Below are 17244 nucleotides of genomic sequence, written 5' to 3'. Positions count from 1 at the left end.
ACTGCAGCAGTCACAAAATGGCAGCACCCGTAAATCAACTAAATGTAACCACTCTACCAAACATTTCAAATACAAGAACCTGTGCCATATCTACATGTGGCATCCTCAAAAACCTGACAATTAAAAATCAAAGCTAAACATTACAAAAAAATTCTAAATGAAGTGAAATTGTAACAGAGAGAGCCTGTGCCCGCCTCATACGTGTTTGGTTGTCACAGCCTCGACTTGGCTCTGGACTTCTTAAGGGGCAGCGTGAACCCGTGGCGTGGCGTGGCGTTGTGTTGTGTAGAAGGAAGTTCTGTTCATTCTCGTGTAAACTGAAAATCCTGTGGGCTTTACTTCATGCGGACTTCTAATCACTCGTCAGCAGCCTGGCGCCGGGCCTCCTTCATCATCCAGCCTCATCGGTGGGCCATTTAGCAAACGTACAGGCACCTTACATCTGCCCTGACTGAGAGTTAACACCCATTCCTAATTCTGCAGTATTTTTGAAGGATATGTTAAAAAAAAAAAAAAATACCTAAAAGTAAAGTCACGTAAAGAACCCCCGACCACCACCCACCCCCAAATGGCTACGTTTTGTTAGGAAGCCAAGGAACGCAGCACAGGCACCAAAGTGGTAGGCAGGCTGTCATTACAAATGAAAATGTGTATTTGTGTGTTTTTTTTATTCTGAGTAATTACAAGGCATTTGTGATGTTAGCTGATGGCAGCGCGCCGCTTACGTGTAGACAGTGAAGTAGTTGCATGCGATTATTGGCTTTGTGTGCTGTGTCAATACTGTAATCCCCCCACACCAACTCCGCCCGCGTTTGGCCTGTTGCCCCCCATTTTACTTGATTTATTTGAACTGATGCCAAGTGGTCCCTTTTTCTTTTCTTTTTTTTTGAGAGCTGCTGTGTGAAAGGGCATCTGGGCATCCTCTCACATTTGTGCTGTGGTGCTGCTTGGGCACCTACAGGGTATCTCGGAGTGAAATAAGAGCGACCCCCGAGTTCATACCTCAGTGTGCGACAGGATGAGGGGACTCTCGATGTTCAGAGGGTCTCGTGCGGCGTGTGCTTACCTTAGTGTTTAATGCCTGGTGTGCTCAGGACCTTCTTTACTTGGCACACTTGGCTGTTGTGTTCTGGACGGCTGCCCTCTTGGTTTACTGTTTCTACACTTAAGCCATAAACGTGTCGTAAAACTAATCACATACTGTTTGTTAACGGAGTGGCACCTCACCCTACTGGTTTCACATGGCGCTCCAGATCCCCAGAGACCCTTGCCCTCTGAGGACCCAAAGACATGCAGTTAGGCTTTCCGCTCATCGTTACCTTGGCATGCTGGGAATGTTCCTGGAGTTTTCTTATATTGGCGTCCCTCTTGCTGCCTGCATCTCTTCGTCAGTACATACTGGACACAGTAAGCTCAGAGAGTGGGTGGGTGGGTTTATAGGTTTATAGCTGTGTGCCTAAGCCCATGTCACATTACACAACCTCTTGTCATGGGGTGTGTCAGATTTGCTGACCACAGTTGTCGCTCTCAACGTTGGGCCACGTTGGTTTAAACGAATGAAAATTGCTTGGCATGTCTTCTTCCTGGATAGTCGTCTTTGCGCCTTTTTGTGACAGCCAATGACGTGGTGCCATTGGAGCCAGCGCTGTACGAGGGGATAACGGGTACGGCAAGTTCATCCGCAGTCTTCGTCCTGTTTTTCCATTCTGCTGTGGTACATGAAAAATGAGACATCAGACAGACGGACCTCTCTTCTGTTTGTGAGGGTCCCAAACACTCAAATTTGGTATTCAGTGGCAGACTTCATGTACTTAATCTTAGCAAGCTTGGGGCAGTCATGGTGCCCTCCCTGTTTCCAGTCATCGGGTACTCTGACATACCCAGCGACTCCGTCTCACCAGTCTGATGTTATCTTAAGTCATAGGGACAGGCAGGCTCTGTGCATGTGAGAGCTGAAAGCCAATGACTGCTCAGCCAGAAGTGCAGTGCATGCAGGGAGGCCGCGGGGAAATGGCAAGACCTCACAAACTGAAGAGAGGCTCATCTGTCTGTATCGTCTCGTGTTTTATGCACTACGACAGAATGGAAAAAATTTTAATACAAGTCTGAGAAAGCATTCATAAAGGTGATGCGTTACTGGCTGTGAGAAGAACAGACGAGCTTTGGGATATTTTAGAGATGTGAAGCTGCGCTGGGAAGTCGTCATGGAGTCGAGTTCGGTGAGATTTCTAGTCTTGTGATCTGACATCCTGAGGCAACGAGATCAGCAGCCGCAGTCGTCAAGTTTGACATCCCCTCCAGCTGGAAGTGGTGTCACGTGATGCTGGCCCTCTGAATTTTCAGTTTGAGGATAAAAACGGCGAAACAAAAAGATGAATTAACCGTCTTTATATCTACCACTGCTTAGAGACTCTGAACTGACAAGACAGCAGAAATTCATCCCAGAAGTCTGTGTTTGCACAGATAAATAGAGACGCACAGAATAAGAAACCAAGTTGTGTAGCGGACTGGTGGACTTAAGGGACTTTCAAATCTCGAACTGATATCAATTACGTGGGTAGGATGGGCGAGCGTGTTTTGTCAAAACTGGTCGAATGTTTGACTTTTGAAGCTGCTTTTGTGTGCCTTGACGCCTTGGGTGGTGGTGGTGGCGAGAAGATTCCTGCCAGGCCAGTGGCGGAGTGCCATCTTACTTACCTAACTGTCCCCTCTCTGAACAGAGGATCTAGTGAGGCGATACGTCTCGGAGCTGGAGAACCTGGAGGAGATGACTCGTTGTGGCTACGCTCTGGGCCTGGGGGCGCTGCCCCACTTCATGCTCCATGGAAGACTAGTGCAGGTAAGCCAGCGAGAGGGTGAAGGTGCAGCACGAGTGCACAAAATGGTGACAAGGTCTGTGGTGTCCCTGCTAGTGACGGCCGTCAGCAGTAATTACGATAAAAAAAAAAAGAAACAAAAGATGAACTGAACTTTAGTTAAAAAGAAGAAAAAAAAAACTGGACTTTTACGCACTCACTCGTAGTAAGCGAGACCTGCCTGTTGAGGTTTTGATGGTAGACTGCGGGCGAAGTGCGTTCTGTGCCCGTTTTTGCACACCTCACTACTGCTCACAATTGAGAGACCAGCCTTGATCGGGTAGAATTTTTTTTTTTTTTCGGATCCACGAGTATTTTTTAATACTTTGGAAGTTTAATTTTCTTGACTCACTTGCTGCCGTCACTCTTGGGTTGGCACATGCGGTGTATCTGTGGTCACAGTGGTCACGTTTCAGCTTCTCTTGTTGTCTTCTAGGAGTAAACACGGCCGCTCCGTTCTGCATTTGGATCAGACAAGAGTGTTGAGCCGTGATGCGCTTTCTATGAACTGAAGGTGTACAAGGGTCCGAAATTCATAGAAGGTCTTCTGCCCAGTATGGAGACCGTGTTTACAGAAAGGGTCGAGAAGTTCACAAACGGCCAGACAAGCGTTTAGCACGTCCGCTACTGACTGGCGAGTGGAGCAGCCATGTTCACTCGTAGAAAACAACACGAGAAACTGCCTGATGGAGGGCGACACTTTACCAATGTGACCACAGACATGTGTGCCAACCGAAGAAAATCGTGCCAACAGTGCAGCTCATTATTAAGTTAAGCTTGTGTATAAGAAGCTCAGGTTTTATTAGATTTTTTTGTTTAAATCTGAAGCAGGTCACACGGCCGCTTTAGAGGGCACTATGGGAGGATAATGGGTTGCTATGGCCTGGTTGCTGGGGTCTTTTGCCTGACCGAGCACCGCAGGAGCTGCTTTGTCCGAAGTGCGGATTTGATCCGTGAATGATTTGGACTCTTTGCTCTTTTGTGTTGTTTTAATGCTTTAGCTCTGTTGAAATAATAGAATTTTAGAGTCCGGCTCTTTTCACTGATTACGGTTTAACCCCTCGGCTTGATAAACTACTCGCTCATTTTAGAAAAGCCTTGCGTCTCTCCTCTCCTCCATTGTAGTTTCTGTCTCGAGTCTTTTCAGGTCGTCGATAGAAACGGGCGACTCCTGGTTAGCTGCTTTTAAACATCGTTGGCGTTGCTCTTAAACGCTGATTGCCAGAAGACGGATGGTGGGCATCCGCACCAAGGAGCTGCCCTGCCATTTCATGTTCTTGTAACGGGCGTACCAACTGCAGGCTGTTGGCGATGGCTTTGGTGATTTTGATCTCCTCAGTTTGGCCTCCATTGCTGTTCATTTCTGATCTTGGTGGTACGTGAAGATGACGGGCTCCTTTGTTCTCTGAGTTTTGTAGTCCTGGTCTTTTCTTGTTTCCATTCTGAGTAACAAGTTAGGGTGCACCAGACTGGTGATTCATTTTCCTGGCCTTGCCCCTACTTCAGCCCTAAGCCATTTTGGTGTCCTGGTGTCACATTCGTGTCCTTTTGTGCTTTCCCATCTCAGACTTTGCTGCTGCGGCTTTAATGAGGTTTATCTACTGTTACAGGTGCTGGAAGGTTTGCGGAAAGCTGCCAGCATCAGTGCCAAAGATGCCCGCTTTGCTGAAGCTCGTCGAGATGCTCTTATTGCCATAGCACGGTAAGGGTTAATTACATGGTGTCCCCTTTCTTAAACCCGGCTGTTGACATGAATACAAGAGCTGCCACCACCAAAGTGTTTTAAGTCAACACAAGCATCTCAGAACACACCTTCACAACCTGTTCTGCCACCACTGACTTACCTGCCTTACCAGCTGTAATGTGCCTTAGCCACACTCGGGTGCCCTCAGAGGGTCCTCTAGTAGTGAGAATGCAGTCTGCATAATTAAACTTCATCAAATGAGGGCAAATGAGTCGTCTCCCACCTGAAGATGAAGTTGGTCTCTGGTGGGGCAGTCGAGTCCTTCCATCTGGACACAAGGACACCACACAAGGGACGTACTAGAATGCCAAAGCTGAATGTGCAATTCAGTGGCACCTTTGTCTGGGCCCTGAGCCACACTAGAGCCCCAAAACTGATGTGACGTGGCTGCGGGACCCTCGGGTGTCCAGAGGTCCAGTACAAGCCCATACATTTACACACACAAGCGTTTGGCTGTTCGAACAGCTGCCCACTCCTGTCATTTCATGGTTCCTTTGTCAACATGGCAGGTAAGTGACCAGGATGAGTGGGGAAGGAGCTAAGCTGGACAACTGGCCTGATGGCCCCACACAGGGGCTGCCTGACGTTTATTTTTTTTGCTTCCTCACCACAGGGTTTGTGAATCGGCAGGAGTGAGTCCTGAAGGCCCAGCTGATTCCGTCGTGTGTGCGGGCAACGTCCCCTTGATATATGGCACCCTGCTAGAAGGGGTCCGTGACTACACCGTGGACAGCCGAGGGGACGTGGGAGCGTGGTGAGTTGTTGTGTTTGACCAGACGATACAGAGGGACATGAGGTGATAATATACGATACATGAACGATGGCTGTGCACACCTTTAGCAGACAAATGACATCACACACGGATACGCACGCCACACATTAAATCCATGCCACCTCGTACTTTTGACCAGCATCACGCCCCGATGCCACTAAAATGGCCGCTGACAGATAAAAGTAACTGCGCTTCATGCACAAATATGCCATCCACAGTCGATCCGCAGCCTCCAGATAGGAAACTAACGGGCACGTGGGACTTGCGTTTATTGTTCTTGTTTTAGAGTCTCGGCCCCCTTTTCTCCAAATCCTCTCAAAGGATGTGCTCCTCTCCCATGCCATGCAGGCTGCTGCCACCCTCGAGGCTCTAGACGCGTCTGCCAGCTGCTTTGTAAAGTTATTTTCATGGACCCAGCAGATTTCGGATTTTCAGACTTTTGTGGGGATACAGAAGGCTAAATTAGGGGTCGCAGGACCCCCCCCCCATGTTTTCTTTGGGCTATGTAATTATGATTGATTCAGAATGGCCGCTTGTAGGACATTTGTTCTTTCGTCCATTACCCAGTGTCCTGTGGGCACTGACCTGTTTGTTGTACATTTTCCAATAAAGCACACCTGACCAGAAAGTGGACTCTTTGTTTAGGTTGCCCTTCAAGGGCGTGTTGGCACCAGTGCATCTTACTGGCATGTAAAAATGATAGTCAGATTCTTAGTGCCATGTCTCCAACTAGTGACAGCCTGGTCCGTGATGTCAGCACAGTAGCCTTCCTGCCGTGGCGTTGGACACCCATGACTGACGTTCCCAGGACTCGGGGTCCTCTGAGCCTGATGTCCCATCTCACTTACTCATGCCTAGGGTTGGTGGTCTGAAGGACTAAGCAGAGAATTCTGTGAGGTGGCAACTCATTTTTTTTTTTTTAATAAAAATCTCCCCCTGTGCTGTGACGCAGCTGTCACTAAACGCATCTAAAGACCCCACAATGGTGATAACTCATTTTTAATATCATCTTGCCTTATTCCGTCTTCCCAAACCAGAAAATCCTGTGTGGCGCAGGGCAAGTGCCTACAAGAAATCAGTAAGGGCTTAAAGTTTTAAAGCGAAGTGCTGAGAGGCAGGTGGGCGTGTGAGAAGAGCTGGTTGATGCTGCCCACCCACTGCAGTGTGTCAGTTCCCAGGCTCCTCTGCCTCGCGTAGCTAATGATTCAGCAGCTTTCCTCCTAATCCTCAGAAGCGCCATGTGATACTGGTGGTGTGTTTTCTTTTTTTTGTCCTGCAGGGTGCGGCAGGCTGCCCTGACCAGCTTAATGAAGGTGACGCTGCTTCTTGTCCAGAGCTGCCCAGAGCTCATCACACCAGACATGTAAGTCTTCAAGTTATTTACGTGTGCATCCTTGCTGGTGACAGGAGAGGAACAGCTGATGGGTGCCAGGAGCTCGGGGAATGCTGGCATCCAGCTGAAGTGACGTCTTAGGGGCTTCTTGTATAGGTAGGGTGCCGCCCCAACGGTGGCTGCAGTGTTGGACTGTAAACCACAGCATTGAAGGTTCAGGCCCCAACACTAACTGACCCTAAGAAAAGCAAGTAACCCACAAGTACGCCTGTGCCAGTAGACTGTTAATATGCAAATACTGTAAGACTAAACCCCTCACTACCTGGATGGACCAATCGGGGCCAATGAAACTGTGACCTCACACTCCAAGGTCTCCCGCGCTCCAGTTGATTTTATGATTGAACAGTTTCTGCCCTTCGTTACAGCGGGCAGCGTCTCTGGCATAACTGCCTCATGCTGGCCTGTCGTTGACCTCAGGTAAAAATAATTAAAAGGAGTGACAGCAAAGATGGAGATTATCTGAAAGTATAAAGTAAATGATAAAGGAGAAGCTGAAAACTGAAAAGAGGTGAATTAACAAGGCACGTTCTTCACAAAGGATTGTGAAATTTGAGCAATTTGAGACATAATTACAAAATAAACTAAAGAGCAGTGAATCACAGCAGAACTGAGGAACATCACCTACAACTCTGTGCTGGCCGGTGGGAGATCTTCACTTGTGATGTCACTTCAGGTGGGGCCCACCAAGTCGTCCAGCTGATCAAGGAGGCAGGCACAGTTATGGTCAGCCTTCTGGACCTGCTGGCGGCGGCGGCGGAGCACAAAATGAAGACCACACTGATGGACTTCCACTCTGTGAGACACACACACACACACACACACACTGAGGACTTTCAGCCAGCTCAAGTGTGTTGTGGAACGCTGCTGGGCCTCCCGGCAATACGCCTTTATGGTGCCTTACTGGGGCTGCTCTCGTATCAGCAAAGCCACGTTTTCTTCTTTTTGTAACTCGTGTGCGTGTGTGTGTGTGTGTGTGTTTGAGGGGGTGGTTGTGCGCTATGATATTTCTTGAGTTGCTGTTGCTGATTGGCTGCCGTTAGCAGTGACGTGATTTCAACTGTTTAAACTAACATCTGTCACGTTTCTCAATAATAAATCATTACAGTTATTTAAATGAAATATTGAACTGCAATAATACCTTACAGAGAGGCAACACCACGAGGACAGATACGCCAAGCACGAAGTGAAAGGTGCCCCCTGACCGAATGTCCTGCTCTCTCTGTCCCCACAGCTCATCCCAGATGTTCTGCTGTCTGGCCCAGCAGTCGGCCGAGAAGATCGACTGCTTCCGCGCACACGCCGGCCACGTCTTCCTGACGCTCCTGCACTTTGAAAGGCCCGCCGTGCCGCACATTCCGTACCGGGAGGAGCTGTTAAAGATTTTTCCCAGGTTGGTGACTTTGTGGTCTTTCTTTTTCGTGGCTGTGAAGATGTGCTCTTGCTTGGCATGGAGGCCCAGATTGCTTGTTTTAGTGTTTTTGGGCCTTGCTGTCTCAGTATCCTGATCTCCTCTCTTTGCCATCGTGCCATGTGTTGTGTTGTGCAGTGATGAGCAGCGAGCAGCCACAGGGGTCCGCTTTCTCATGAAATGCACTTGACAGTTGGGGGCTTCTTCACATTCATACACATTCCATCTTACTGGACCACCAGAGGTACACAACAGTTTAAAGCCACGTAGGTTCACCTGTAAACGTCATTTTTGATTGCCAGGCCGATGCCAGCCGAGTCACTCAGTCCGCCGGGCTGTCATAACTGTGCAAGTGCTCACCTTGTAAGGCGCTTTATGGCGATTTTTGTTCTTTTGTGTTTGCAGTACCGACATTGAGACTCTGAACTGGAATGCACCGTCTCAGGCCTTTCCTCGCATCACACAGCTGCTGTCGCTGCCCACCTACCAGTACCCGACTTTGCTTGGGCTCACCGTGTCGGTGGGGGGGCTAACAGAGTCCACGGTAAGTGTTGTTTGCTGTTGGCCCAAGCAGTGGGCTCTTTCCTGTACTGGGAGTGGCACACAAGAGTCGGAACGGGCAGACCCGGTGCCCATGTGACACTGGTGGCGCATGTTTTCGCAATGTGACTTTTTTCATGGAGTTGCTTGCCGTGTTCATGGACATTCAGACACACTCCAGACAGGTGACCTCCATTGAACTAATGATGGGAGATCTGAAGCCAGTGGGCTACACTGGCACTGATTTAAATACTTCGGAGTTCAGTTTTGTGTTTCATATTTGGAATTCATTTGGAACACTTAAAGGGTCTTTTCCATTGGCCGGTGTCGACAAAGCCAAACTCACTCCTCTGCCATTCAATGCTGTGTATCAAGAAAACGGGAACACTTCCAAGGGGGTGACCACTTCAAATGTGCTCTTATGTGACGAGTGTCCATCGCCCAGTCGCATTCAGACCCTCACTAAAGGTCAGCACAGTGGCAGGTGACCACCAGGTGGTGTTAGGATCTCCTTATTCCTCGTTATTTATTTGTCACCTTGCCAGTTTGTGATGTGACGTTAACACTAATGGCACTGCTGTGTTTATACTTGTATAGAATTTATGTGCCACGTATGGCCCACGTGTCAAACATTCATGATGGCCGCCAGCTTGAGACACTCCTGTAAGTCATCTGGCACATATCAAGTATGTTTTGTGAATAATTGTTTCCACCATTCAAATGTTAACATCGTTTTTGGCTCACCCTGTATTTATATATTTTGCTTGACTTGCATTCCTTTAGTTTTTCCATTTGGGCAGGTGGTCTCACAGTGTCACCTTAACCGCCATGCCACCCTCTACCAGCCACCCCACGCATTGAGGAGAAGGCGGCGGTCGTGCGGACGGTTATTGAGCACTGAAAAGTTATTGTGTTGTGCTGGTATGCCCAGGAGATGGCGCCAGTCGGTCACATTTCATGCTCATTCATGAAAATGAAGATTGTGAGGCCAGTGGGCCGGCAGCTTCATGTACCCCCCATGTGCCACCTCTCTCTTTGCTTTTGGGTCGTTAACAGTCAGGCTGCTAAACGCTGGCATTTACTAACCAACCAGTCCAGACTCAGAGCTGGATGCCACTCTTGATATTCCTGTTTCTGCCTTTCACGTTTGCCGTTGGCCTCAGTTTGTCCAGCCATGGATTCCACAGGACACTGCAGGTCCTACACATCTGAGGTCTGCCCTGTCTTACTGCCACCTCGTGCCACAGATGCTGGATAAGATGAGATCTGGGGGCTGTGCAGGCCACTGACGTATAGAGATTGGGGGGTGTTGGCACCCACCGTGTGAAGTGTGAGGTTTCGCTGTGACACCCGCGTGATGTGAAGCCGAGTCCCACGCGAGACCAAGTGTGGGCTATGCCAGTCTGAGCCGTCGGGTGACGAGAGACCCTCTAGAGTGACACGTCCATTACCACTTTTCCCTATTGTTGTGAAATTCCACTTTGGATCGTTTTAATCTCACAATTTAAGCATCTGGATGAGTTGAAATAAAAAAAAAATGGGCAGGCCCAGCGGCTCATTCCTCATAGGATTTCCTCCCGGATTATAAATAGCTAAGTGCTTGAGCGTCTCCTTCCCCTCTGTGCCCATCATGGGTGCCTGGCAAAGAGGAGACATCCACCTTAAACAGACTGGCAGCCAGTTGGCCGGCATTTCCTCGATATACACCGTCATTTTTTTCTTTTAATTGGTTCTTGCTGCAGGACGTACTGCGAGTGGCGCCTTTGAAGAGGTGGGCAGCATCCCCAGGAGCCGCCCGCTCTCGTGCAGCTTCCTAAATGCCAAGATGTTTTTGGGTGAAGCCAATGAAACATATGGCCAGCGTGTCCAGCCCGGCCCGGCCTGCATGCAGATTAGCTGTCTATCCATTAGGCCACCCACTGGGCACTGGCACCAAATGGAGTGCCCCTGACGGGAGACGGGAAGCTGCTCACCAAGGAGCGGACAGAGCTTTTTATTCACAGTGCCAGCTTTTGCAGTTCTGAGGTTGTGTGGGCCAAGTGCTAGAAATGGAGGCCAAGGCATGAAGCTGAGTTAGTCTGAGGTGCCAGTGTGTTTGACTCGTTGGTATTCACCTTCTACTCCCAGCTAATCCTGCAGGTTTGGGGGGGGTTCATTCATTTTGGGACCACTCCTTCAAACGATGGCAGCTCAGAGGTGATGCGCTCTTTTTCCCTGTACTTCTCCCTCCCTTGTGTAATAATCCCCCGTCATCTGCACGGCCTGCAGCCTCACTAGTGACTCAGTGTGCCAGCTGGTTCTCGGTGAGGCCAAGTGGTCCGGTAAATCTGGAGGTGTCTGCTCCTCGCCTTTACCCGAGCCTGGCATCTGTAATGAAGGTCACGGCCAGGGTCTGCTCATTGCTCTAAAGACATACTGGCTGCATGGGGAGCAGACAACGAGCCCACCAACACCGGGGGTCTGTGATGACTTGTGGGCGGCTGGCTTGCTTCCATAGGTGACCCAGTGAACTGTGGGGTGGTCTTTCTTTGCAGGTTCGCCACTCGGGCCAGTCTCTGTTCAGTTACCTGGAGACCATCAAGCAGGACAGAAGAGCCTTGAGCGAGTTCAGCAGCACCCTGCTGCGTATCTTCAGGGATCATCAGCGCAACGACAGGTCAGTCCGCTGTGCCCATGGAGTTAAAGAGGGGCAATGGTGGCTTTAATGTGCGGCCAGGAACAACTGAGGGATATGGGGGGCACAGAAATGACAGCACGTCACAAGCCCTAACCCGCACCTCACGTTTACATTTCAGCCGCTGTGTCTGTGAGGCAAAGACACAAAACAGCCTGGCTGCCCCAGTAAGTGCCAAGGCTGCCCATTTGCAGTGTGAGGAATCGCCCGCCTGATCTCTTTAAGGTGGATCAAGTGATGGCTTGTTGGGGCATCTGAATGTTTATCAGTTGTTATCATTTTTGATTTTCCTTGCATGTACCACAAGGCACACAAGAACCTCGTCTTACATTCCTAGACATTGTGTGTTGGGGGAAATCGTGTATAGGGGGCCGTGCCCACCAAGTACCCTTCAAGAAGCGTATGAACGTCAGTAGCTTTAAATGTAAGATACCTGGTGGGGTGACTTGGGCTCCACCTGTGAGGCGAGTGAAGTGACAAGATGCATGCTGGGTAATCGCAGCAGACTGGCCGTTAAGGAAGCCCTAAGGGGGTCTGACAGTGGGGTCTCCGCCTAACTCCGTCTTTTCTGTTTTTTCTCCCCAGGGTGTCCATCCCCCTGCTCAAGATGCTTGACCAGATGTTAGCCAATGGATGCTTTGAGGTCTTCACAGCAGAAGACAAGTACGTCACCTCTACCTTGATTGTGTTGTGGCGGCCCCTTCCAGTCCGAGCCCTTTGTGATGCCTGGTGTCGGACCCCATTCTAAAAACAGTGAGACGCACACTGGTGCCACCTTCTCTGGCCCGTGTAGTCCTGTCATCCCCAGATCTGTCCAAGCTGCTGATTTGCCCTTCACTTTCTGCTCCTGGCAGTTAACAGAGCAGGCCTGAAAGCCCACCTTTAAGTGGTGAAGCTGGCTGAACGACACCCACCTAAACATCGTGCTCCCTGACAGGGTGGGCTGTCCTTTCCACCTTTCTGTTTTTACGCTCTTGATGGTTTGTTTCTAGTCATGTTGACCAGTTTGTGCCCATTTGGTTGGTTCCCTCAAACTGGGAGTCTCTCCGTCTTAATGGCCGCACTTCTTCTTGCAGTCACAGCTTCAGTGTTGACCTGCTTGGGCTCTGCAAAGAGGAAATCAAAAAGTCCAAGGACATCCAGAAGCTTCGCTCCAGCATATTCGTGTGAGTAATGGACTTGGGTGAGTGGGTGGGTAGGTGGCAAAGGTGGCATGTTTGATAAGGAAAGCAGTACTGTACCTGACTGGGGAGGTAGGGGGCATCACAAATTTATGCTGTCATTGTTTTGTGCTCACATTTTTACAAGATGAGCACACCCAAGTGTGACTTACACGTGACAATAAGGACACGCCACTGTCCTGTCTGCTTTGCAGCCCTCCAACTGCCATGGAGGTCACCACCAAGGGTGGGTTACGTTTAAATTGCACCACCTTTACTTATTTGTGAGGACTGTTTAAGTGACGATCACATCGTGATGAGGGCACATGCCACACGTTAAGAAAGAAAAACACCACCTGCTGGGGGGCTCTTGCATGTCACATGACTCGCTAGTTTGTGTTTGTATGCCAGGCTTGGTGTCCCCCGAGACTTTCAGGCTTAACGAGCCAAACCCCCTTTTCTCTCTGCCATTTCAGGTTTTGTGGGCTGGTGCAGTTCCAGGGGGACGTGAGGAAGAAGGTGCTTTTCCAGCTCTTGCTGCTCCTGTGCCATCCCTTCCCTGTGGTGAGTCTCGAGTGCTTTCTTGTGTTTTTAGGGGGGGAGTTCGGGGCTACGGCGTCACAACGGTCAGAGGAAGGGAGCAGGGAGCGTGTGCGAGACCCCAAGGCCGAGCCCGGCCCCCTCGAGTCGAGCACTTTCATTTGTGCTTCACACTGACAGCAGCTATTTTTAACGCTCACCTCTGACCCGCCGCCCTCCTTAGCGGGGTCATGCTTTGCGTGATTCCGGGGGCTCAAGGCGTGCTGCAGCACTAATGTGCTTTAAATCAGACGGATCATAAACCAATAAATACAAGTGATTTACACATCTTGATCCAATAAAAATCTTTCCATCCGCATTCCCAGTGGTCTTCGCTGCTCGGCACGGCATAAGCCCCCATTGTTTTCTTGGCTGTAGCCAATGAGGCAGCTGTTCACGAGGAAACTGGAAGGCATCCAGCGCAGCCCCGCCGTAGTTCAGGGGGCCTTTTGCGGTAAGTGAGTGGGAGACTTTGCCGGCCCCCAGGGTGCTCCATGGGCACAACTTCAACCTCTTGGGGTCAGGCTGTTAGACCGGTTAGGGGCAGTTTTTTTCTACTCCCCTCCTTCCAGGTCAGTTGGGATTGGCTTGTTGAGTCCACCACAGCAGCAGTCAGGCTGCCCACCGGAGCTACAAGATGGTAGAGAGTGCTGGTTCCCGGCTGTGCCCCTTGACTTATGCCCCTTTTTTGTTTTTTCTTCTTTTCTTTCAGATCAGAACAACTACAGCCAGTCAGCTGTACGAGACCCTGCTGATGTATGATGATGTCATTGACCCCGGGGTGATAGAGGAGGTGATGATGATCCTCAGTGACACTAACTGGTAAGACGGCCTTGGACCCTCACTGGCAGTGCGTTGTACACTGAGGGGACAAACACTCGGGCACAGGGGATGTGAAGCTGATTCTGATTACGACAGGCGCACTTGGGCACCAGCTTGACACGGACTGATTGACTAGGCTGGGGTCCCGATGCATGAGTCACAGTACGCGACTTCTCAGCGCCGTCACTGTGAGTTGTGTGCCCCCCTTTTACCTTTCGATGTTCTCTCGTGGTGTGATGCACATGAGATGTCAGCAGACGAGTTCCTCTACTGTTTGTAAAGTTCACGACGCAGACGTTCCTCTTTCCTTCCGACCAAATCGTATCCGTTGTATTTCCAGCTGAGCGCCCCCTGGTGGTCACCTCTCACCCTGGCAGGAGCCCCACGGCTTGTTTGATTTTGTCATGGCTGAACCCAGAGCTCTGTGACCGAGGGTACAGCTGTGCCCAGCGCCAAGCAGAACACTCGACAAGGGGGAAAAGCCAAAGCAGCACACCCTAGTGGGAGAACTAGAGACCACCCTATTGGGGAAAAATGGGCCAAACAGGAATAAACACCAAAAGGGAGACCATGAACAAGCAGAAACCTCCAATGGCACACCTAGCGCTAGCTGTCATGGCACGTTCAGGTCACTGCCCGCTGGTCTGCCCAATTTATACCCCACACTGCTTTCAAATTATCTCCTATCACGATCAGATTTTCCCCACTTTGATATTCCTGGCCTCCTTTGCCCACAAACCTCCATCCATTTTCAAACCCGTTTATGCCAAGCAGGGCTGTGGAGAAGCTGGAGCCCATCCCAGTACAAAACAGAAGACCCCGTCTAAAGAGCTCTGTCTGCATCAGGGTGCCATATTTTATAAAAACTGCAGCTTTGATGCCCACGGCCTGCCCTTTGCCAAGGGACTTAACTTGCTTATTACTCATCCCAGTTTCGGAGTCGTCTGCGTATTCTGATCTATTTTGCTGGAGGGCAGGGGGTGCAGCATCACCTCAGACGTGACTGGGATGAGTCAGGGCTGCCTTTTGTTTAACGTCATGACTCCATCCTGCTGGTGACAGGTCGGTGGACGGCGAGGTCTACTCTGTCGTGTTGATTTGGGTGGGACGAGTTTCTGTTCCTCTTCCATCCGTCTCTCGAGTCGTCAGTCTCTTAAAACGCGCCTCTGCCCAGTTTGTCTTGGTTTTGTGCCCCAGTCCAGGAGAGTAACACACAGCAGTGGGCCAATCTGATCCTCTGGCAGACCCATCTTGATTGTCCCCTTAGTATTATGGAGTGTCGTAAGGTGACCCCTCACAGGTCCATCTCAGGGGAATAATCAAACAAGGAGCAAAATGAAGAGTTCACACCTGTGAAGTTAAGAGAGACCCTCATTCTGAAGAGGGGAGAGCAGGACCAAGGTGCTGGAGACCATACAATGACCTTAATGACTAAATGTTGGTGAGGAGAAGCGGACCCTTTTGTGGAACAGGTGGTCAGTCTTACCTCTGTGGAGCACATGAACACTTTTCGCCCACTTTAGATGACCCCAATGGCAGAAGCCCCTCTGCACTGCCATAGAGGAGGTGAAAATACTTGCAAGTCCTAAGCTGGAAACACGTTGTGGGTTTGCATCGAACAGCAGCCAGGGGGTTTAGGCCTACTGGGGGGGGGCATCAGCAATGATGGAAAGTCACCAGCAGTAGCGGGACCACCAATGTGGCCCCTTCAGTGTTTGTGGAAGTGATTTGGCAGCGAGGCCTGAAAGTTCTCCATGCCGTTTGTTTTGTTTTCTTTCTAGGGAAGCTGAACTGCCGGAGGTCCGAGAGCAAAGGAATCAGCTGTGCGAGCTGCTGGGGGTGCAGAAGCCCGTCTTGGTCACTCAGGTAAGGGCCAATCGGAGCAGTCGTGAAACGTTTGCCTCAACTGTCCATTGGAGGCGTCATGTGGGTCAGCCATGACCCACTTGGCATGGTGAACATACCTGTGCTGTACTTTGAGGAGTGGCACAGATCAGCACAGTTAGTCACACGTCACGCAGGATCGACTCTCAAAGCCTTTTCGTTTGCTTATTAAGAACATCTGAATGTTTTATGTTGTTAGTAATTGGATCAAAACAGGGCTACCCCTAATGGAAGGACCACCTGGATGGTACCACAGGGGCGACTGGAGCCAGTTATGAAGTAGCAAAGCCTCAGGTTATTGTGGGCAGTGAAGTGTGGTCTCCCACATCTTTACTAAAGTGGACCGTCCACAGCGGTCTGCCCTCTCGGCTCCAAGGCCTTCCTACTTTCAGGAAACTACGTCCTCACGCAGGAGTGTAAGCAGTTACGCCGATTCATATCAAGCAGGACACCCAGCCCTGGTCTGGGGGCATCTGCTGGCCTGACTTGGGTGTATGGACTGCTGCCTCACTGGGCACAACTCGCACTCCATTCCCTGGGCACCCCCTGCCCCTTTTGCACCTGTGGAATGTGCATTCAGTGTCTGTTCCCGAGCCATACAATGATGAAATGTGACGATAAAACTGAAACCGAACAATAAAAGAACACAAACAGTTAGGTACCCGTAATAAATGCCCACAGTGGCATCACATATCACAGGGATAGCATCAGGCCTGCTGCAGCTTCCGTTTCTAAAGGTAAAGTTTTCCCTTCCGGATACTCAAGTAATCGGTTAGCAGCAGTGCCACTCGCTGGCACAGACCCATGTGTCATTTCAGCTGCCACTGCTCTGCCCATACGACGATGTTGTTACTTAAAAGCACAGACTTTAGGCTCCGTTTTTTGCCCTCGCTGGCTTGGTGTTAAACCCTGAAGATGGAGACCTTTGACGCGCCGCAAAGGTGCTTTATTTCCAAAACCGCTGGCTAAGCAGAGATTTGAAAACGCAGACTCTAATCGTGGTCTGATTGGCTGTGCTTATGACATACGCGCCCTCTGTGATTGGTTACCCTGCATGGAAGAACACCGCATTCCAACATGGCGGCCAGGGGCCGCTGCTTTCCGTGGCACTTGTTGTGTTGCTGGCCTTTATGCCTCTGAATGGCGTCTTGCACAGTTTGAATGCTGCATACGTTTGTAAGACAGAAGTCGTCTACAGACTGCTACAATCTGGAGATGAAGCCCAAGACTGGCAGCATTACTGACCCTTAAAGTGCCTGCGCAGGCGGGTGGCGGTGAACGGCTGCAGCTCTTTTACTGTGAGGCTGTCCTCCATGATGTGACGGAAAGTGTTTTTTAATTTAAAGAGGCCACCAGCAAGCGGCCTGTCATGTCTGCTCAGTACATCCAAGTGATGCCAGGTGTGTGGCGGCA

At 50.2% G+C, this 17244-nt stretch overlaps 1 protein-coding gene across 1 annotated transcript in view; it reads left to right on the top strand.

Annotated features, from left to right (window-relative positions):
* Positions 1-17238, top strand: part of tbcd (tubulin folding cofactor D) — a 117722-nt gene extending 100484 nt beyond the window's left edge. The window contains exons 28-39 of the mRNA XM_039740291.1: positions 2721-2839; positions 4466-4557; positions 5213-5353; positions 6651-6734; positions 7996-8154; positions 8578-8716; positions 11247-11368; positions 11972-12049; positions 12463-12552; positions 13023-13110; positions 13838-13947; positions 15729-17238. Coding sequence (XP_039596225.1) covers positions 2721-2839; positions 4466-4557; positions 5213-5353; positions 6651-6734; positions 7996-8154; positions 8578-8716; positions 11247-11368; positions 11972-12049; positions 12463-12552; positions 13023-13110; positions 13838-13947; positions 15729-15888 — 1382 coding nt within the window. The 3' untranslated portion in view covers positions 15889-17238. The remainder of the gene's footprint in view (positions 1-2720; positions 2840-4465; positions 4558-5212; positions 5354-6650; positions 6735-7995; positions 8155-8577; positions 8717-11246; positions 11369-11971; positions 12050-12462; positions 12553-13022; positions 13111-13837; positions 13948-15728) is intronic.
* The last annotated feature ends 6 nt before the right edge of the window (positions 17239-17244 follow it).

The sequence above is a fragment of the Polypterus senegalus genome, chromosome 17, assembly GCF_016835505.1.
Source record: "Polypterus senegalus isolate Bchr_013 chromosome 17, ASM1683550v1, whole genome shotgun sequence".
Taxonomy (NCBI): Eukaryota; Metazoa; Chordata; class Cladistia; order Polypteriformes; family Polypteridae; genus Polypterus; species Polypterus senegalus.
This window is presented reverse-complemented; position numbering and strand designations above follow the sequence as displayed.